Raw genomic sequence first — 22,911 nt, 5'->3', positions numbered from 1 at the left:
TTAACACTTCTAAAATACAACCCCTGGAGGAGACAGTGATGGTGATACCAATGGAAAATGGTTTTGGTCTTGAGTTTAGGGCAGTCTGAAAAGTGTCTCCTTGTCAAGAAGGAGTTCAGATCTGCATCTCAAAACCAGACGTTTCCCTGTGCCTGCCCGTCCTGGCTTTTTGGTTATAAATTTTCATGCTTGCTGTGCCTAGTGCTAAATACAGTGCTGTCACTGTGGGGTAGATGTGCTCTGAGCATGTGGGCTGTCTCAGGCACAGCAAGATTAAACATGGGATGAGAAGAGGGCCCAGCCATAAAAGCCACAGTTTTGTGTAGCTGCAGTAGCAGAGTGTTATGTGTGTATTGAATTTTACCAGTGAAAACTTCAGCAGTTACACATTCCTGAAATCATGCATTTCCATTTCACATAAGTCATAAATTAGTTAGGTGGCTAATTGCCTTTTGAGAATTTCTCTCAAAGATGTGATATGTTACATTCAGAGATGAGAACAGACAACAATTTTTGCATTTTGGAGATTACTGTCTGGAAAAATTAATATAACAGAGAAGGTATTAATTAATGCAGAAAGCATTTCAAGGAAGAAGCATGAGCAAAAACCTGGAGAAAGATTTCTGTGGCTCCAGTCAGGTATTAGTCCTCCTCAATGGCTCACCTGTAGTAGCATGAGTAATACTGTATTCAGTTCTGTGCACAGTGGAAACTGAGAGTCGCACAGCATCCAAGGACAATGTTGTGGAGGGGTTGATTTTTAGAAAACTAAAAACCTAAGACTGATCAGGCTATATTTATCAGAAGAAGAAAGGAACTAAGAACATTTTTTTCAGTGGTATGGAAATTAACTGGGAAACTAAGAAAGTAACTTTCTGGGATAATCATTCCAAGGAATGAGAGGACTCAGGACCATGAACAGTTATGAAAAATTTTGAAGGCCATGTACAATGGCAACATCCCCCCACTGCCAGAGCAAAAGATGGAATGGTTATCTTTGTTTTATTCTCAGCCACATGACTGTGGAAAAGTGGAAGCAACTCATGTTCAGAAGTCTTGCATTTCAGACAGTAGTCTGCTTTCTATTACTAAAGGGAGAAAAAGAGAGAAATAGCGGTATTCACTTTCTCTTTCCTGATTAGAAAGTTCAACAATAAACCAAGAAGTTGGATGCTGGAATTGTTATGATTGGGATTCTCTTCCTCCCAAATTAATAAAAAAAGGGAGCCATAGTTCAGAAAGGCAATAGCAATAGGGTACTTTGATTTTCTGTTACTTAATTTAACATCATGAAGTGCTGCTTTTGTTTTTGCCAAAATTTTGATGGAAAAAACCAAACGAAGTTGTCTGTTCAGACTTACTCCATAAGAGAGCCTGCTGCAGAGCGCCCAGCAAGCCACAAGCAACACTTAATTCAGTTTTTAAAAAGATGTGCAGTAAGGAAATTCCATTTAACTCATTGCAATTAAGTGCATGCAGATAGGGGAAGGACTAGGAGGGAAAGGAGGATCCTCAGCAAAATTCAGCTGCTGCTTGTGATTGCTGGTTTTGACAACAGGAAGCAGAAGTAATTCCTCTCTGAACTCATCAAAACTGTTCCCTAGTTCTTTCTCTGCCTTTTGCAAGGGCAGCCATATAAGGCAGATAAAAGGGAGGGACCCAGCCTTACTCAGGGTGAGACTTGATAAGCTGGGAATAGAGTCAGGCAGCAGCTCCTCTCCCTGCACCTACGCAGGGCGCCTGCTGCATGGAGCTGAGGGAGCAGCAAAGAGGAGTTGAAGAACATGCAGCATGAGCAAGTAGGTACTGTTTGCCAGCTGGTTTCAGTTTTTTCTGTGCTTAATGTCTCACTGTGCGGGATGCCCTGTTTTGATTAAGCAGGCTAGCAAATGTGCTTCAGGTAGCTTTGTTTGCAAGGGCTGGGTAGCCAGCCTTTGCTACAAGCACTTGCCAAGGTAGCCTCAGCACCCTAAAATGAATGATAGGGAGGGAGTGTGCTTCTAATAGGTGTTTCCTATGTTCTTGTTGTAGGTTGGCTTGGATGAAGGGCTTTGTGTTTTAACTTCAATGTTTGCTCCCTCCAGCTTCTCACTGTTAAGAGAACCGATGGGGGAAAGGAGGTATTTATCTAACTGCTGTAGGACTAACGTAGAAATACATCAGTCCACCTTATGGTAACCAGGGTTAAGAAATAAACACATTGTAACTAGTCTGCTACTCCATGTAAATATTGTGTGAAATAACTTAGAGGGCTCTGTTCAGATGTACTACAATGGGAGTTCATCCACTACACCTGAGGATCTTTAAGCAACAAGAAAAAATAAGCTTCATTTAAAAGAGGGCATGAAGGTTGAAATACTCTCTCTCTGAACTATTCTGCTGAGGCGAAAGTAAATGTCAGTGTGAGTCTCTTCTGACAGAGGAGCAGTCAGCTGCAGCTCTTAGGCATGTGGGAACACAGTACACTTCAATATGACATCACAGACATAATTTTGACATTAATGTCAGCAGTGCTTTGAAGTTAACTTCACCTCTCATGATACTTTTAATATTCTCTTATTCTTATTTTAGCTAAGCATGTTAAATAAGGAAGTTTTTTCATGGTAGTGTGTAACAAATGAGACAGTACAAAAAATGACACTTCAGAAAGGCAGCTGCTCTCAGTGTTAGAAAACTACTAATTTTGCTGTTAAATGTCTGTGTATTAGCAGCAATTTCACTCTGCCCCATGAAATAGATATTGATGTAGAAGAGCCTTATTTTATATTCTATTTTATCTAGACCCTTGCTTGCGAATAGCAAAGTTAGCAGCAAACATTAAGTGGCTTAAAGAAAGCCAAGAGTCAGGTCAGAAGTCTCTGAACTTTTCCCTTGTAACTATATTAACATCCCAGTGACAGTTAGTGTTAATAGCATCCTCCTTTTTCCACTTGAGAAAAATTGTTCCTAGTACTGTGGATGGCAAGATCAGGTCCAATGAGGTGACTGAAATAATTTATTCAAGTCTTAAAATCTTTCTGTAGCATTGACACTCTTGAGGTGTAAGTGTTGAAGTTCAAAACATCAATTGGGTGTGCTTCAGGAAACAACAAGTTTATAAATTCCAGAACATTTTCAGACTTCCACCTCTAATCAGGACACTTCAGGAACTGCTCAGCTTAGAATAATATCATAGGTTCAGCTCTGAAGACAACTCTGCTGCTGTACTAGTGTTGCACTATTTAAATAGTTTTAGGCTTCCTTCTTAACAAATGTAACTGAACTGTAATTTTCCTTCTTCCTCCGGAAGTTTTAACCTCTCTCCTTTCCCAGCCCTCTTGTTATTTGTGATGTCCAGCATGTGTTGTCTAATAAGCTTTTCTGATTTAATTTCAGAGGCTGTGAGTGACAGCAGGTGACAGGCTGACAGCTCACACTCGTGTCACAGAGAAGCTCTGTGATAACAGCGGAGAGTCATCAGCTGCTGGAGAACACCCTGGGCAGGGAGGACATACAACACCACCTTTATGATTTTAAATATTGATCAGGGTTAGTAATACCTGTGCGTTGTTACAGAATGTCCTGTGATAGCACGGAAACTGTTGGGCATTCGATGTATAACCTCTGCGGACATGTTCAAGGTTCCAGTTCCCAGCTGAGCAGCCTGAATGGAAATAGGAAATCTGCAGCATCGCTGGAAGTCAGGCGGAACCTAAGCAATATGCAGTATTCTGCCGTGGCGCTGGATCCAGAAACCCTAGTGAATAATGGATCTGGGATTCCCCACAACCCAGAGGAAGGCACAAAGGCTGCAGCCTTGCCAGAAAGTGAAGTCCACAGGGCCTGTACAACAAAGTGTTTCCACAGCCATTATTTAACGAAAACCAGTACACAGGGAGACGTCTACAACTTCCTGGAGAGGCCCAGTGGATGGAAGTGTTTTATCTATCATTTTGCTGTGTAAGTACTTACATTTGAACGTAATCTTTGGTGTAAGAAAAATTTGAAACTGTCCACTTAATCAGCCAGAAATCATAGTACTTGAGTGCTCAGGCTAAAAACCTGAGTAATCCTGTGGAGAGCAATGGAAAAGCCAATTTCTCAAAGGCTGAGCCGCTGTATCTATTAACATTTCCAGAGGAGTGCTTTTTATTTTTTTCTTGCTATTTGTCTTCGAAGATGTACACTGTATATTTGATATTGCTGAACTGAAGTGCTATATGCTCATGAAAGTTTTTATTGCTGCCTTAGCTGCTTTACATTGTTCTAGCTTCAGACACTGCAGTTTTGAGCATGACATGTAGGAGGTTTAGCTGTGCTCAGTCGCATTATTATACATCCGTTTTGTTCACGCTGAAGTGCCAAAACAAATTATTTCTTCGACAAACATTTAATCATAACATTACTAAACTGAATTAATTTACAATCATTAACAGGTAATGAGTACAAACTTAGCAAAATCTTCATTATACCATGTATATAGTACATGCATGAGGAAATTAAGGCTTCCATCCACTCTTGAAAAACAATGGTTAATACATTAATACAGCTGCTGCTGTTTTCTTTGAGCTGCTTATGGTATCTGTCAAGTTTAGCAAAACCTCAATTACTATTTTCAATACTGATTAACAGAATGATTTTTCATCTTAGCTGCTCTCACTGAGGCAAGAGGAAGTTCTACTGGTTGTAGTGGATGCAAACCGAGCCCAAAGTCCTTGTTTTTGTTATAAAATTAACATATGTCCTAAAGAAATGCAGAGTGTTGAAATTATTCTGTTTGTCTCTGAACTTTTCTATGACTAGACTGCATTTTGGGAAAATCATCATCGGTTACTGCAGTCAGGAACTGCCCAGAGAAATATATGATAAGAATGAATCATCATGCTTCTATTTGGCATAAAATAGGTGGTCTTGTTAATACTTGCTTGCTTTCACTCCTCAAAATCACATATGGATTTTTTAAAAGGATTTTTTGATTCATGAAATTTTGCTGAGTAAAAGGATAAGGACTCTTTCACGCACTATGCTTACAGTATGTAATAGTTCCTAAGGCTTAAACAGGTGTAATTTCTGTAGATTTAGATATGTGACTGGTCATGTTTTAAGGCTATTTGAAGTTAGGACTTAGTAATCTTGCTAAAATGCATTTGTTTCATCATTTGTGTTGCTTTTATCTCATACTAAGGTTGACCTTTAACATATATGTATGTTCTGCAGTGGCCATTTAACCTGGGGAAAAAAACATCTATACACACACACACACACGTACCTGTCATACTAGAAAATTAAAGAAAGTAATGGTATTACTAACAGAAAACTCTTCTCTATTTCTTTTTTTAACAGTACAAGGGTTCCTAATTTAAGTGAAAGAATATGTAAATTGACCTATTTTTAAACTATTTCCTTTGAGATTGCTTGAAAGCAAAACTTTTAAACATAAGTTTTAGCCAGCATTTTGTCCTAAGTATATTTGTCCTAATAATTATCCCAATATCTACATGGTACGTTAATTTATATGACAAGTTTCTGGTTTGGAAAGAACCTACTATAAATCATTAAGTATAATGAAAATTAAATGCTGTTAAAGCAATAAAGTGTTAGTCTAAAGTAGAATTAATTTTATAATGAAAAATACCTGTAATTTATATTAAAAAAAAGTTTCCATTGTTATATCTGTGGTTTTGGTGTAATTTATGTGGAGTTGAACTGGTGATGACTAATTTCATAACAAATCTAATCTTACAAGTATGTAGCTGATATCTGTGTAGCCTGGAAGAGCTGGTCGTGCAGCATCGCTTCATTGTCCTTTTGTCCTTCATAAGCCAGAAAGACATCATAACTCATGTACAAACTTGTGGGAAGTTTGTATCCAAGAGGGACTGGACTCTGTTCTGATCTGGAGCCAGTTCTCCTGGAAAGAACTAAACAGGCAAGGCGAGGGAACAGCAAGTGCTCTAGGAGGTGACCTTCTTGCATTCTGAAATTACCAAGATAATCTCATCTCATGTACCATTCGTTGTATGCCTGATACTTCAAACGTTAAGGGAGTAAACTCATGCTTCTTAAGGAAATCTAGAATGTATGTTAGAAAAGGGAATTATTTTTCCCAATTAAATCTGGATGTTGTGCTATTTTAGTGAAGTTAGTCCAGACTGAAAACATGGTTTTGAAACAAAATGCTTGAAGAAGTGAGTTGGTTTGCTTGAGTATTCCCCTTCGTAGTCCTGAAAACCTTCTCACAGGTAACTTCCCGTGAAGCTGAAAATACTATGAAATATGTAATTCCTGAAATCCCCAAGAACAGGGTAAAGGACAAGATAGAAAGAGGTGAGTGCTTGAGAAACAGCTGTGACATGCAACAGCAATACATTGATCCTACCCTACCAGTAGGGACCATATAGATATCAATATATGTTAGAGTCCAGCTGTTTGCCATATGATCCTCAGGCCAGAAAAAGACATGTGTGCCTCGTTTGAATTTGATATTTAAACTCAGCTCACTTGCTTAAATCCCATCCACATTTCAAGATACTAAGGTATAACCCTGACCTTCTGAATGAAAAGTGAAATACAGATTAGTGATGAGTAATGTGTGGATTTGCCAAATAAGTTCATTACTATACATAAAATAATTTAATTGTAAGAGGAGCCTTATTCATTTGATGAGTTTACGTTTCTGAAACATATATATGTATTTAATTACACCTGGAATGGCTCTATTATAGTTTAGACTATGGTGTTCATTTGGTTAAAATACTGTGTTCGCATACATATGAATGGAGTGGGGAGGGGAAAAACCAGTACAGTTTTCCTATCTTAAGATTATTGACCCCCGTTTAGACACCAGGTAGCAGTGATCATAAACCAGAATCCAGTGAATGTGCCCAAAGTGCTAGAATGAAATTGTGGTGGGGAATGCTACACTGCCAAGTCTTTGCAGGCCACCTTGGTCATCAGCAAAGGTGGAGATGGACCAGCTATTCTGCAACGTTTGTGGAGGCACAGAACTAGTAGTAGGAAGGTGCAACTCAAGCCTATTGAAAGAAAAGGATCACTGTATGTGCACCCTTGTGCACTCACCCATAAGTGGTGACTGGTCATAGGAGAACAGTATGGTTTCACTTGCCTTCAGGGAGACTAGGTAAATGCTTGCTGTCATAGGTTAATTTGTTGAGTGTGAGTGATAGAGGCCACCTTGTGTCAGCCTAAGGCTGTGTCTACATCGTGATGGAGCCCTGTGCTGCACAGCTGCACCTGCTCAGGTTGGGGAAAAAACCCCACCAAGTTTGCACAGATTTGCACTGAGGCTAAGTGGCCATATATCTCAGCAAGCAAGGTGGATCCATAGTAGCTTTTCTCTTCAGATATGTCCTGCTGGTTTTTATTGACTGCAGCCCTATCTCCTTGACTTATCATTTCCATTTCTCTGAAACATCCAGCAGCTTCAAATTTTTGTCCTTTTATTTGCTATTGGCTGGGTAGATGAATTTTTTAGTTACAGTATCATAGAATGGTTTGGGTTGGAAGGACCTTAAAGATCATCTGGTTCCAACCCCCCTGCCATGGGCAGGGACATCTTCCACTAGACCAGGTTGCTCCAAGCCTCATCCAGCCTGGCCTTGGACACTTCCAGGGATGGGGCATCCACAGCTTCTCTGGGCAACCGGTGCCAGTGCCTCCCCACCCTCTCCGGGAAGAACTTCTTCCTGATATCTAATCTAAACCTCCTCACTTTCAATTTAAACCCATTACCCCTTGTGCTGTCACTACAGGCCCTTGTAAAAAGCCCCCCCCAGCTTTCTTGTAGCCCCTTCAGGCACTGGAAGGTGCTATAAGGTCTCCCCGGAGCTTGCTCTTCTCCAGGCTGAACAAGCCCAATTCTCTCAGCCTTTCATCATAGCGGAGGTGCTCCAGCCCTTGGAGCATCTTCGTGCCTTCCTCTGCACTCATTCCAACCAATATGTATCCTTCTTATATTGAGGGCTCCACAGGTGGACACAGTACTCCAGGTGGTGTTTCACAAGAGCAGTTAAAAGCCTTAGAGGGATCCTGGTTGGGCAGCACTTGGACTAAGAAGTGAGGAAGCAGAACGAATGTCTACACTGAGTCTGGCAAAACAGGGGCAGAGGAGAATCTGAGACTGAGAGACAAAAAGCTAGACTGGATTTTCATAGAAAGTGAGACTGTTGCCAGTAATGCTGAAACAGGAAGAAAAGCAATAAAAGAGCAGGTTAGCTCAAAAACAAAGAGAAGCAGACTTAAGCAGGAAGAACAAACAAACAAGTACTAGCAGCTTTTGGAAAGCAGAAGGCTGGATAGACACAAGGAGCTGGAACTGTGGGGCAGCGGAAAATGGTCAAGCAACTCAGAGAGCACCCCTGGGAGGAAGAAGGGGTGAGAGATGGCAGCAGGAAGCTAGGGGAATGAGGGAGCATGGAATTCATGACTGGAGACGGAACCTTTCACCCATAGGCAACTGGTTTGAATCTTGTCCAAGTCAACAGTGAAGAAGAAGTAATGACTGTGGGGAGATACAAAAGGAGCTGTTGGTCTCAGTCCAGTTCTTAGTGAACGGATGTCAGCACCACTGCTCGAGTTAGCACAGCTGGAAGGCTTGCTGGCAGTCAGTAGGGAAACCACAGCCTGGTTGAAAAGGGAGACAAGTCTAAGGCAAGAAGGAGGCCCATGAGAGGGACTCTTAGATTGTGTTCTCATGCCTGCCACTTTCTCATTGTGTAACTCTGGAAAAGTCTGAGAACTTGCAGCTGTTCCAGGTTACGTTGTGCTGTTTTGGCCACTTGTTAAATGAGTGTTAGACCTTGTTCTCATTTAAAAGTTAGACCAGCCTTTATATCCGATAACTTCCCATGGGATGGGGTGAGCCAATCTAAAAGCCCATTGCTAACAGACCACCTCCAGTTCTGCTCTCCTTATCCATTCAGCTTGCTCTTGCCAGCTCTAGTTGTCCTTGGATATCCCTGGATCACTGAGCCAGTTCAATTTATTAAGCCAGCAGAAACCTAGCCCAGCAGGAAAAAGTGGATGGTCTTCTGTCAGGTTAATAATACACATTCAACATCTTGAAGTACTGTCCATTATTGTTCTCTTAGTGCTCCTTGTGGATTGTAATCACCTATTAAATTTCATATAAAATTGTATGGAATAATTGCATAGTAACATTGCAAATCATCTGGAAAGTACTTCAGACCACCTGGTTTAACTGCAAACACTTCACAAATGCAGTTTGCCTAGCAACAATGTCCACTCTCCAGGCTCTCTTACGATTTATGGGGAAACAACTCCTCCAAATGGTGACTCAGAGACAATAATGGCTATTGCTCTGAATCCTTCCTAGGGTATGCTGTCTGCCTATCTGTTGTATGCATGGGAAAAATAAGGAGAATGTCCTCCTTAGAGGATGGTTTCACAAGAGCTGGCATTACAGCTTACCAGTGTCCAAAAGGGAAGGTCCCCTCTGTCACCTTCCTGTCTTCTTTCCTGGCCACTCGTTTGTCCTGCATAGTGTGTGCTGCTTCTGGCTCTCACTGTAGCCCTCCTAAGCTAAGTCAACTCACTATAATGTCAAAAATCTACCCCAGCAAGAAAGTGAGTGGCTTTTGATACCTTAAGGAGTTACAGCATGCCAGCAAATGGTCTGATGGTGTTGGAACCAGTACTAAACAGTTGGCCAAGGCTGGAATGGGATGAGGGAGAGCTCTCCTTTTTGCCACCAGAGAACTGTGGTGTTGGCTCAGTTGCATATGAAAACATTCCTTAAGTTTGCTTTGTTACTCCTCTCCTCCTTTGTACTGACTCCCACAGCTTCTTCCTAAAGAGAAACACATATACACACACATACATGTTCCTGGCAGCTTGCAGAAAACAACCCATCTAAGAAATTACTGTTGAGTAATTTAAAAGTACATGATCCTTAAAAAAATATGAATAATATCAATAACATCACTAACTTACAGCTTTGAGAGTGAAGTTCAGAAGATCAAGAACATGTTTGTAAAATGAGAGTTGGCCAGCTAAGGGTTTTTTTCTTTTAGAAAAGATTCTATGTACTGTGTCACCATGAATAATGCAAAAAGAGGGTTCAGATTATTTGGAAAATTTAAAAATTGCACTTTTCTCTTATTAGTTTCTCTTCAAACTTAGCTTTCTCAATTTTTTTTTTTTTTTTACTTCCCTCAACTTTGTGTAAGAAATGCTGTAGTCATGTTCTGTTAATGCAATTGCAGACGTTAAGAGCCACCATTCTGGCTGATATTCCATTTTTGTTTGGCACACAGCTGCTGCTGGTGTAAGGAACACTAAAAGGCAAAGATCTAAGGGTCTAGTGGTTCCTCTTAATGACTCTGGGGCACTTGCCTGCATGTCTTTTGGTTCTTCAAGTGTAGCAGCTCTCATTGAAACCAAATACACGTAGCAGGTCAGCTAGCATTGTGTTCTGCTTTTGTTTTTTATCTGTAAATGGAGCCTATAGCCCATTATTTATGACTGTTTATCTCATGGAATGTCAAATTCTCGTTTCTGTCCTTCCCACAATTATCTCCAGAATGCAAGCAGATATTTTGCTTTTTCCAATGATGTGATTGTAATATAACCAACATGACCAACAAGTGAAGTTCAGAGTAATTATAAGCATATGACTGCTTTTGAGATTCTGGTTTTGACCTTGATGTAGCAGCTTAGGTCTGGACATGATGTGCTTTCACAAGGGTAAGTTAGAGCTTTATTATATTATTACTGAGTTCAGGGTGTTTCTTGCCAACATAACAGTTCCTTATTTGGACATTTTATTCAGAAATTGAACTGACAAGTTTTCAAATTTAGATCTACAGTAGCTACTTTTTGATTTCCATACTAGCTACAGAGGGGTACTAAGATGATGTCTTGCCTATGATGATAATTTCAGGTACCAGAAGATGAGCAGGATTAAAGGGAAGAAACTCAAGAACTATTTTGAAGTGGAATGTTCTTACTACTTAGGGTTGCATGTTCAACTGGATGATAGGGTGGAACAGCTTAAATTGCTAATGGAGGTGCACTAATATTAAACAGAATTATCTTTAGGATTCAGTAAAATCCCAAGACTGGGCTATTCTAAAAATACATGGGGACGGTTATTAATTTTTAGCCTCTTTTCCTAAGGAAATGAGGTTTATGCAACCACACTGTCTGAGTGCCTCTGTCTGAAAGCGCCTTACCAAAACCTTCTCAGCCAGTTGGCAAGTTTCAACTAATATTGACAGAGGATGAGACATGTCAGAGAGATTCTTCATGTTTTGCTAAAATAAGTATTTGGATAGAGGAGGGATAAATTAATAACCCCAAAGATGAAAACACTTCACTTTGAGCTCTATTAGATTGTTTGGCACCAGAGTCTTTTCAGGAGAGAGATGTTACAAAAGTTGCTAAGGAAGAACTTTGATCTGAGTGTACTTCACTTTAGGCACAGAATAACCTAACCACAGGGCACAAAGCCACAGGCTACGTAAGTTTTATTTTCATTTTTTTGAAATTATTGATGACTTTTTCCATCATTTATGTAAGAAATTCAATCCATCTTATTCTAGAAGCTCAATTTTGTAATGGACTGTGCAGTGAATATGCATTAATGTCCCCACAAGGTAATGTTGTTTCTATAGTGAAACCATTTGTTTCTATAGTGAAAACAAATACTGCAGTGTGGCATTGATACGGTGCTGTTGATGGAATTTGGTTACACTTCTGTGGAAAAACCCTTTGTTCTTACAGAAACCAGAAAAAAAAAATCATCTTGATGTTAACATTATATTAACTTGTGGACTGCACATGGTATCAAATTCAAGAAAAATGTTTTGGATGTCTTCCTGATAATCAAGCTGGCATTAACTTATTACTAGATGTATTTGCACAGCTTCGTTATATGCATTTATTCTTTCTCTGGTTTGGTCCTGAGCCTAAGAAACTAATTAATGTGAGTACTAAAAAGGAGTTGGTGTTACTTTGTAAATGGTGGTAGTAATTTCCTGTCCCTGTGGAAATGTGTCATAGATCACACCTACTGATTTTTTTTTTTTCTCGCAGTCAAGGTCGATGATAAACATATCAGAATCATGAGCAGTGGTCATGAAGTCATGATGATGAACTGTTTCTATCGATGTTTAAAGAACTGACTAGGTGTCTTCTAGAAAGTCTTAGTGATACAGAATCAAAATGGAAGCTTGATTCCTGGGCCCAGGAAAGGAGAGGACATCCAGACAATTCTGGTAGCAAGAAATATGGAGATAAGAGCAAAAAAGACAAACATAGCGGCACAGACATTAGTGGAAGACACAGGCACTCAGTTGAACTGGGGAGCTTAAATACTAGGAATGGCAGGGCACTGAAAAAGGTTTCTGTAAGATCAGTGCTTCTGGTTATTGTAATGAATGCATGAATGTCATTTGTCGGTCCTGGACTGCTGCCAGCTAAACTCAGAGAAAAGGTGAAATCCAAATCTTAGTGCGCTTTAAAGACCAGTAAACATGTTAGGCTGTTAAAAGCTTTGCAATTGTGAAGTGCTCATTACTAATAGGACATGGGGATGTTTTAAAACTGACATCTCTTTGGGCAGTTGATTCAGAAAGTTGAAGTGAGAGATCTTTGTGTATGATGTGTGGCTCAAGCTGTGATTTGAACATCATTGGTATTAGCTATTGATTCAAACTGGTTTTTTATAACTTATAATTGTGCAGATGAAAGGTCTCAAGAAAAATACAGAATAGTAGTGTGCATTTGTATATTATTTTTTAAATTTTCTAGGTGTTGTAGAAATATTGTCTAGCTACTTCTGATTGGCGCCAGCTGGACAACTTCATGTCACATTTGTGCTATCAGGCATTTCTGGATGCAACCTAGAATGAGCGGAATCAAAACCTGAAAACAGATATCCTCAGTATACCCATGTTATAGGTGGAATTTTCCTTTGGTTGAGAGCTTCAAATCCCTGAAAATATTTTATTCTGAGGCAAAATAGAAAGTCAGAGATGCACAAACTCCCTGCCAGGCAGGGTGCCTGTTAGCAGAGTCCAAAGCTAACCAAGCTTCCATTAAAACCTGTCTGGTCTCCTCCAGTTCTGCTGAAACCAACACATTCCCAGACTACTTTCTAATTTTAACATATTGGTATTTTCCCTCAGTCCAATATTACCCTCAATCCTATCTCTTTTTCTTGTAATTTAACTCCAGATGAAGAAATTGGATTTATTCTGTCCTAGTGTGTTAGTAGAAGAGAACTTTTTGGCTTCACATTTGCTAGAGCAAACAGTAGATAGGATAAAAAAGTTATCTAAGAAATTTTAAAAAGTAGGTTTTGGATATAAGTTAAACTGGAGACACATATAATTCATTTGCGATTATCTAGTGGAAGGGCTTTCATATAGTGAAGTAAGTGACAGCAGCTCAGTTTTGAGGAAGGAGCACAGCAGGGGAAAGGCATGTCTGTCTGTGTTAAAAACAGCAGTGAACCATGATCAAGGTATCTAAATACTACAGAGCATAGGTTTCAATATCATTTGTATAATATTTTTTGGTTTTTTTTTATTTCACAATGGAGCTCACATTTTTCTAAATATGCTGTCTTCTTTAAACACAGCTTTGCAGAATCAGTTAAGTTTGGCAAGCCCAAAAGGCCACGAAGCTACTATTTTGTATTTGGTTGCCAAGGAGTATGTCTCTGTCTGCCAGTTTATAAGTTTGTCCCTTCCTCACCACTCCTTTTTTGTTGTTGAAGAGATAACAGTCCCACAGGAATCTCATATATCAACACTTCAAGTGCACTTATCTGCAGTACATAAACACAAAAAAAGCATGTGCAGAGATAGTCTTTGCTAAAAGTGCCATTATTTGATGCAAAACTTAAAAGGAGGAGTGATTAATACTTCTTTTAGAGTATTAATACTCCTTTTAGAGCTTTCATTAGGCTTGTCTACCATGGAAAATGAGATTGTTATAGCACGACCTTGAAAGAGTTCACCCTTGATAAAAGTACTTGCCAGCATTTAGCTGTCAGTGTTATAGTTAACCTACTAGTTCCAAGTGTTTGTAAGGCTTCAATAGAGCAGGCTCATAGCCAATTACTCAACAGAATTTGTCCCTGGCTACAATAACAACAGAAACATGTTTACAGTTGCACTGTCTGCTCTCCAAAAGAAAGCAATGTTTGGGAAGATCAGGACACAGAGAGGCACTCATTTGTAGCCTTTAACCTTGGTTGTTCAAATGTCTAATGCAGCAATACTGCCTATTTAAATTTGTTACTGCATGAAACAGATTTAAGGATAATGGTTTAAAAACAATGATAAAAAAGCAGTTGTATTTTGTTGTATCAATGAGTCCTAAGGAATTTAGGAGAAATCAAGACATACTTCAATTTAGTGTACATTAGCAAGACCTCTGTTGGGAAAGCATGACACCTCTGTCTTCTGTTGGTGTGAACTGCATTGAGAATCCAAAACCAAATGAGAAATTCTCACATAATTCTCTTTCCTCTGATAAGTAAAACTGTCTTTTTTTTTGTTTTTTCTTTTTAAAGAGGGAGCAAGGAAAAGTTAGCAAATAGGTGACTGAGGGTAAGTTTTTGTCTTCAGAAAAGTCAAAAATCTAAGGAAAGAAAGCCAGGTGTTTTGAGAGGAAATACTTCCCTATTTTTAACAGCTATATGGTGAAAAGGAAAACAGTGTTTACTGAAGTAGTAGCTCAAACTGTGGCTTGACATCCTTGGGAAACAGAGAAAGACTCAAAGATGACTACAAAATACGAGAAAGCAGCACTTACGTTCTTCCACCAAGTGAGACTGTTCTCTGTTGACTTAAGTAATTACTTGCAAGCAAGTAAACAATCACAACTTGTTTTCACCCCCTTGCAGCCCAAAGAACTGCCCTTTGCAGGAGAGAGTGTGGACAGCAGGGAGAAATTTTCCCTTTCTGTTGGGAAAGAGAAATTTCTGCCTGACAGACTGTGCTGATTTTAGTTGGGATAGAGTTAATTTTCTTCACAGTAGCTAGTATGAGGCTGTTTGGGATTTCGCTGAGAAGAATATTGATAACATACTTATGTTTTTTACTTGCTGCTAAGGAATGTTTACACCAAGTCAAGAACTTTTTCAGTTTCTGATACTGCACATGTATTCCCAGCTTCTCTCTCTTTCTTTCTCTCAGGAACTTCCTTGGCATTGGTCAGTGGTTGGTAAGCAGTTGTCTCATTAGTTTTATTTTCCATTATTTTATTATCTATTTTAGTAGTAGTGATAGTATTTTTTCCTTACATATTACTAGTAGTAATATCAGTATTGTTTTATTATTAGAATCATTATTTTATTCAGCTATTTTCAATTATTAAATTGTTCTTATCTCAACCCAAGGATTTCCTTGTCTATTCCTCCAATTCTCCTTCTCCACTGGAGGAGGAGGGAGGTGAGAGAGCAGTTGTGTGGTGCTTAGTTGCTGGCTGGGATTAAGCCATGACACAAGCTTTAAGTACTTTCACCCTAAGCCAACAATATTAAACTAACACCCATCCACTTAGAGGAAGGATAAGTATCCCAGAAATCTAATCAGAAATATTCAGGGAGACCCAGGACCTGGTAGTGGCTTGTTGACAATTTAACCTTGGTAGACTTCACCATTGCATTTTGGGGGACATTTGTTTCTCAAACGAAAACATAAAGTGAGACCTAAGACAAACCAGTGGTATTTACTGGGGAGTCTTACTAAAAGTTTGTATGTGATACCACAAATCCAACTGTTGTAGTGCTCTTTAAAGGGAATTTGATGCTCACCCAGGGGTTTTTTCCTCCAGTATGTTTAAAAAGGTCATTGGTTAGAGCTATGTTTAGCATCCCACAGGGTGTTAGGAACAATCCACAAGGAGGTTTCCTGGTTGTCTAAGGGGCAACAGAGCTGTAGCTTGTTGAATTCTGCAGATCGGTTGGCAATTAGTTAAGCCATTAATCTTTGAGGTTAGACTTCTCAAAACTAACCTGCATTATGGTGCGTGGCTCGACAACAGAGATAGTAACCTTAACAAAATATGAAGACAGTATGCACTGACTGCTGGTTTAAGATATCGGAAGGAGAAGGAAACACTGTTCCACCGTATTAGAGAAAAAGGTGCAAAATAATTGTTTTTTTTCTATGGGAATTGATTTACTTGGGGTGGAAGGAGGACTTGACCTTTGTTTCTGCTACTTGTCTCCAGCACTTTTGTTATAACACAGATACCACTTGTTCATCCATCTCAACCCCATGGCTTCTTTCCAACAGCCTGTGGTGTGCACTGAGAGTATAAACAGCTCCACTGCTATGGCGGGGGCATCGCCAGCAGTGGCTAAAAACTGTCTCTGGGGCTGCTGTGTAAACCCTGGGTCCTGATTGGTACCTCAAGGGTCTTGGCTTCAGCCTTTCCTGTCTCCCCCTCCAGGACACACATATCCAGAGGAAGGGGAGAGCAGTCCCAGCTTCTGGGGCTGAATGTGTTTCCACCCATGAACTGCTGTCTAAGTGAAATGGAAATTATATACTGTAAGATCACTTCATGGAACAGTGCCATTTTGGGGTTAGTATATGTTTTTATATCTACCTTAAAATTCTCCTGTTACCTTTGCCATCTTCAGTCTATCTGACTCTGGCTGACAATACCAGAAACTATCCCTTACCTGTTTCAAGTTCAATTTCTAAACACTTCAAGTAAAGAATGGGAAGATCTGCTTTCATGGTAGTTGCGATGAGTAGTAATTACTTTCCATTCCCACTCATTTCAGCAGGCTTTTCTGTCCTCATGGAGACGACAGACCACAGCAGCCCTCAGACTGTACAGCAAGATTATTAGAGCATCTCGGGTCTAGGTCCTCTGTTTGGGATTACTTGGAAGAGCAGATGTGTTTGAAATGCACAGCATCTCTAATGGGAGAGGTTTCCAGCATTCTGGGGAGTTGTGATCTAAAAGGAGATCTTGGTATTGGGAAGACCTTGGTTTGAGGCATGTCTTGCAGTCAGAGGAGCACGTCTTCTGGGACTCAAAATTACATGTTGTAAGATTGTCAGAGAGCTTGAAGGAAGCTGACAAAATTATCACATTGAGTGCATTCATGAGGAGTAGAACTGAGAGTCTTGGTTTGTTCATTAGTTTCAGCTGATAGTACTAGAAAGGCAGAGATTTTTGCTGAGATTATACACACTAAAAAATATTTGGTCCTGTATTCTGGATCTTCTATGTAATAACTAATGGTGTATATGCTTGTTCAACAATTATTTTCATGTTATTCATGCAAAGAATAAAATTTAGATAATCCTGTATGGTACTTCCCAGTGATAACTGAAATGTAATGGACAATAAAATACAGTTTTTGTCAATGCAAAGTGGTTTGCTTCACATACAAAGGACGGTGGAACACAGCTGCAAAAATGGCCCTGTTGCTGAAACTATTAATTTCCATATGGATAGGGATTATATTTGCATGGTACCATGCAATAGCACAGGGAATATAAAGTGCAAGAAATTTTCTGGTCAGGTGGTGGCAGGGAAGGTATGCAATAGGATGCAGCTGCAGGCAGGTAGCAGCAGGAGATGTGGAAAGAGATGGTAGGTGTGAAGAGAAACCAGAGCAGAAATGCTGCTTTGTTTAACATCTGACAAAATTGCACAGCTATTGGACTGCAGGTTTCCTGAGCTTCTTTCTGAGGATATGTTACTCCAGGACATGGCACCATACATACTCTCACTTTAAACTAGCAAGACCAGACACTGCTACCACAGTAGATGAGAAAGCACATCTAGCATTTTAGGAAGCTAATCTGTGCTGTGATTGCCGTTAGCAGTTCCCAGGGTAGTCAGTTCAAGTCTACTTCAGGTGTACCTGTTTCAGATCTAGTGAATTGCTGTGATTACTGGAGCAACAACTTCACTATCAGTTCATGGCTTACTGGTTGACTAGCTGAACTGCCTTTGAATTTACCTTGCTTTTCTTTGTTGTTTTGTTTTAGTTGTTGCTGTTCTTGCTACCGGTAATTGTGAGGAACCTGATGCCCTTGCTCACCATCGTGGCTTAATCCCAGCCAGGAACAAAGTACCACACAGCCACTTGCTCACTTTCCCTCTCCTCCAGTAGAGGAGGAGATCTGGAGAAAAAGACAGAGAAACTTGTGGGCTGAGATAAGAACAATTTAATAATTGAATATAAATTAATAAAATAGTGATGACTGTCCCCTCCCTGCCTTTTGTAGTGAAAAAGTTGGGAACACCGTTGCAGTGCCAGAAGCTGGAAAAGTCCTTGAGTTGGTAGAAACAATCTTCAGTAACAACTAAAACCACTGGTGTTATCAATACTGTTCTCAGCACAAATCCAAAACACAGCCTCATGCTTATGGTTCAGTTGCTTTTGTCACTGCTTAGCATGTTTCTTTTACAAAGAAACCATTCATTTCCTCATCATGTTAGTTGTTAAAGTCTCCTTGTGCTTGCTGGCATTCAGGCTGAATATCAGGCCTTCTGACATTACCTAACACTTTTGTGCCAGGCTTGCTATTCTTCCATGTTGCAATAAACAGGCTATGATAACTTCTTATTTATTGGAATCAAGGTCTAAAATCTCAAGCCCATCTGTCCCTACTTTGAGCTGCCTTGGAATAACACAGTATGATAGTCTAGTACTGCTTAGGGATGATGCCATCCTTGCCTGCCTTGCTCTGAACGCCAGGGTCTGATAGCTGAACTTCTAGGTGCTGTGTAGGTATCATTCTGTTGTGTCATGCAGTTGAGAAGTGACAAACATGGTCACTACATGTGGGCACTTCAGTGCAAGAAGTTGTTAATAGTATATATGGTGCACAAAAAGAAAAACTTTCTGCTGGACAGTAACTGGGAGGGTTTTTCATGAGCATTTGGATTTGAGAAAGGCAATTACTGAAACTGGAAAATATCCAGGTACTCGGAAGCTAACCCTTGCCTCTTGCAAAAAAGCAAGTCTTGATCTCATGAGACCAAAGAGATCAGCAATGATTCTACATTTTAAATGAATACATTTTATATGGGGACAGGATACTTTATCTGTAGAATTTTCTTCCCGGAGAGGGTGGTGAGGCACTGGGACAGGTTGCCCAGAGAAGCTGTGGATGCCCCATCCCTGGGAGTGTCCAAGGCCAGGCTGGATGAGGCTTGGAGCAACCTGGTCTGGTGGAAGGTGTCCCTGCCCATGGCAGGGGGGGTGGAACTTTTAGGTCCCTTCAAACTCAAACCTTTCTGTGGTTCTATGTCCAGCCTATCCTGCACTGGAAAAATGATGTCTTTGTAATTCACTGTGAAGGAGTGACATTCACTGGCCAGAATAAATAGTGTCATAAACTAAGTGAATTTAAGCGGTCCTTTGAATAGTTTTAAAGTGTGGTTTGTAATTGGAAAAAGAGAGAGAGAGAGAGTCTGAACAAACAAATACAGGAGGGAAGAAACAATGATCTGGAAGTTACAAAATGTACAGGCTGTTTTAGCAGCTTTTGGTTTTGGGGCCTTTAGTAAATAAATGTCACGAATTGTCCTCCCTTATGCATACTTATGCACATACAGGTTTGCATCTTCTATCCCCATTTTCTTGATTTTTCTTTCTTTGTAAGTTTTACAAATCTGTTACTTTTTTGGAGGCCTAAAAGGAGATGTTGAAGTTTTAGTGATAACACCTGCAGGGTATGTAAGAATATGCTGTTCTTCTCTTGGCATTAACTTAGAGTGGAAAAGAAGAAAAGGTGTAAAGTGCACTGTCATCATCAGTATCTTTATACACAATATTTACACTCTGAATTACCCCTGGATTTTGATTTATTACTAGTGAGGGCAGTAAAGGAAGACAAAGGGATTTTTAAAGGGTGTGACTGAAATGGCAGGCATTTGAAAGAAATTAAGGGGCTGTACTCAGAGGAAGCTTTCCATACCTTTATACATGCATTTTGCTTAGAAAGAAGATCTGTAACAATGGCAGGAATGGAACATCAGTCTCATAAAAACCGATGAGAACAAACAGACTGACTAGTTCCAAGAAGTGCTTGGTGAATTTATGCTTGGGTTTGATGTGGTTATTTCAGGGACCAGCCAAATTCCCGCATTCCCGTGACTGTTAGCTTGAGGATGGTCTGAGCTTTAAGAGATCCAGATTCTGTATGTTTTTGACACTGTCCTGACATATTGACAAGTCTGTTCACTTCTTTGTCTCTTTCTCCATTTACCCATCACTTGGATTGCTATTTGGAAGTAAAAGCTGTCTGAAGAAAGAAACTGCCTGATGGAGCTCAGTGACCAACTGAGTGCGATACTCAGTGCCTGTGAGTACTTCTGTGTACTAATGTACTCCTCTCATTAAATGTAAGAAGAAAAGGAGAATCTTATAACCCTGGTTACCTTTCATGTCTGCATTTTCTTTACATGGAAAGGACTCCTACTGTTTTAAAGAAAGCCTAAAGATTTGCATATTCCCATGCCTAGAATCTTGTAGTGTTGGACGCTGGCAATACACTTGTGCTGTAAACTCCTTATCAGCTTACCCTTTTCCATTTGACAAAGGCTGCCTTGTGTTTCATAGTCTCTTTCTCTCAATGCTTTGCTTTGGTTTTCTTTTTTTTTCTTTTTTTTTTTTTTTTTTGAGGACCACTCTCCAGTAATAGTGCCGACGGGAAGAAAGTGGGGCTTTTGCCCCCTCTGCTGGCTGCCTTATCTTTGGTCAGTGTAGCAGCTCATTAAAGCAATATATCAGTTTTAGAATGCCTTGAACAGATTCCTCTACCCCCTGTAACATGCAACCGTTTTTAAAAAGAGAAACATTTGGGGCTGAAATAAAACTGATGAATAATCTGCTTGGCAAGTTGTGTATGTTGAAGTGAAAGAAGTAGTGGGATTTGGCGTTGGGCTGAGTAAATCATGAGACCATTCTAAGATCTGTCCGGTGCTAAAAGTGCAGCTAGCCCTGACTAAGATGTGTTACCTGGATCTCTTTTCCCTTTCATCCTTATTTTTTCTAAAGGAATTTCAGGCCCATGTATTTGCCATTAATGAAGAACTGGAAATCATGAAGATGCCCACCATGAACACATTTTTCTTTCTGAACACCATCAAAAGTGGTGAAAAAGCTTCCTGGATATGAAAGACTCAGGGAAGTCATATTTCAATAAGCATGATAAACATGTTTCCCCATTGGCTCCTTCACTCCTGACAGCACAGGTTTGGCTTGTTCTCTTACACAGTGCTATTGAATCTCAGGCCTTTACCAGCTGGCTCTCAGCTAAGACGAGGCCAATGCAAGGCTGTTCTGGTTTCCAGCAGAAATGAGCTCCTCTACTTCACAGTGTTGTTGGCTGGCCCGGAGTGGCCAAGGGAGTGTTTCATTCCATGGTACCTCGGGCACAGGACACAGGGACAGGTATGAGGTGGGAAGTGGCCTGGGGGTGTCCTTAAGACTTGGTCTGGCTTGTTAGCTGGGTCATTAGGTCTTTTGTTAGCTCTTGGCACCATTGTTAGCAGTGGTACAGGTTCTTTTGTTAATGGATTAAAGGGTTGGTGGGTTTCCTTTTGACTCTCAGGTTCTTCACTGCTCAGGACCTGATTGTCCGTCGGTTGACAGGTGGTGAGCAATTGTATCATATGTCCTATTTTCTATTATATGTATTATTTGGTAGTAGTAGTATTGTTAGTATTAGTATCACTATAGTTTTCATTCATATTATTAAATAGTTCTTAACTTTACAAGCTTTCCTTGTCTTTTCCTCCAACTCTTTTCCTGCACTGGGAGAGGTGGGGGGAAGGTGAGCGTGTGACTGTGTGGTACTTAATTGCCAGATAAAACCACGACAAAGACATACTCAGGAGCAGAGTTCAAGAGAACAAGATAGTGGCTAGGCATCAGAAGAGGTTTACTGAAGGCATCTAGAAGATTGTTGCCCTTTGAAGGTTTAGATAGGGACCTCAAAAATCTTGCTTCTTTAGGTGTCTTATTCTCCCTTGAGCAGCTTTTAGAAAAAGTACTGAACTGTTTCAAATTCCTCTTCGGAAATCAATGCAGTGTATTTATTTATTTACTTATTAATTCTACCAGTACATCAAGATGTCCAACCCTTGGGATAGACCCAATAGCCCTGAACTGTATGACCAGATAAGAAAAGATTTCACAATCTGAAGCTGCCTCCTTACAACTAGGTGCCTAAAATCATCCCCTTATGTTTGTCCCCGTCTTTCTACTTGGTACTAACTGATCCTGCTTAGCAACCAACCATGTATTTGGTCTTAATGTCTTTCTGAAACTAAGGAGATTCATACCCATATCTTCTACCTCTCAGGACAATGCCCAAATGATCTGGCTAGGAGCTTGGATTTGCAGGCAGAACAGTCTCAAGCCTGGGAATTCTGCGGAATTTGTTGCCAAACAGCATAAATGTGTGATTCCTGATTCAGTTTTTGGAAAAAAGAGATGACCACAAATAAACACATTAAATCCTCATTAAGTCCATCAAAACCCTTCCATAAAGATGACGGGCACTGGGGGAGGTTGAGGTGGTATCATAGAACCATAGAATGGTTTGGGTTGGAAAGGGCCTTAAAGATCATGTAGTTCCAATGATGGAGGAGGTTGGTAAAGAAATTGAATTGTCATTAAGTGATGAAGATAAATGGAGAAATTAGCTAGAGATGGTAAGGAGGGAAAGTCAGATGAAATGATCATGCAAAAAGGTTTCCAGTGGGTGTCCAAGGCCTGTGCTAGGTGCATTGTCTTTCTTAAACAACCCATAAAGGGATGCAAGAAGAGTAGGAGCAATAGCTGTCATCCAAATGACATGCCTGTCCCAGTACTGGCAGTAGACAAGGGCCATTTAATCATAGAATCATAGAATGGTTTGGGTTGGAAGGGACCTTACAGACCATCCACATCAA

General features: G+C 40.1%; 1 protein-coding gene across 1 annotated transcript in view; it reads left to right on the top strand.

The window, feature by feature from the left end:
* Positions 1–3,556: 3,556 nt before the first annotated feature.
* The window catches only part of LOC104512262 (potassium voltage-gated channel subfamily KQT member 1-like), a gene marked incomplete at its 3' end in the record, with an annotated part of 67,280 nt that continues 47,925 nt past the window's right edge, over positions 3,557–22,911 (top strand). Inside the window, exon 1 of the mRNA XM_010155180.1 lies at positions 3,557–3,939. Coding sequence (XP_010153482.1) covers positions 3,557–3,939 — 383 coding nt within the window. The remainder of the gene's footprint in view (positions 3,940–22,911) is intronic.

Source organism: Eurypyga helias, unplaced genomic scaffold (genome assembly GCF_000690775.1).
Source record: "Eurypyga helias isolate BGI_N326 unplaced genomic scaffold, ASM69077v1 scaffold987, whole genome shotgun sequence".
Classification (NCBI taxonomy): domain Eukaryota; kingdom Metazoa; phylum Chordata; class Aves; order Eurypygiformes; family Eurypygidae; genus Eurypyga; species Eurypyga helias.
This window is presented reverse-complemented; position numbering and strand designations above follow the sequence as displayed.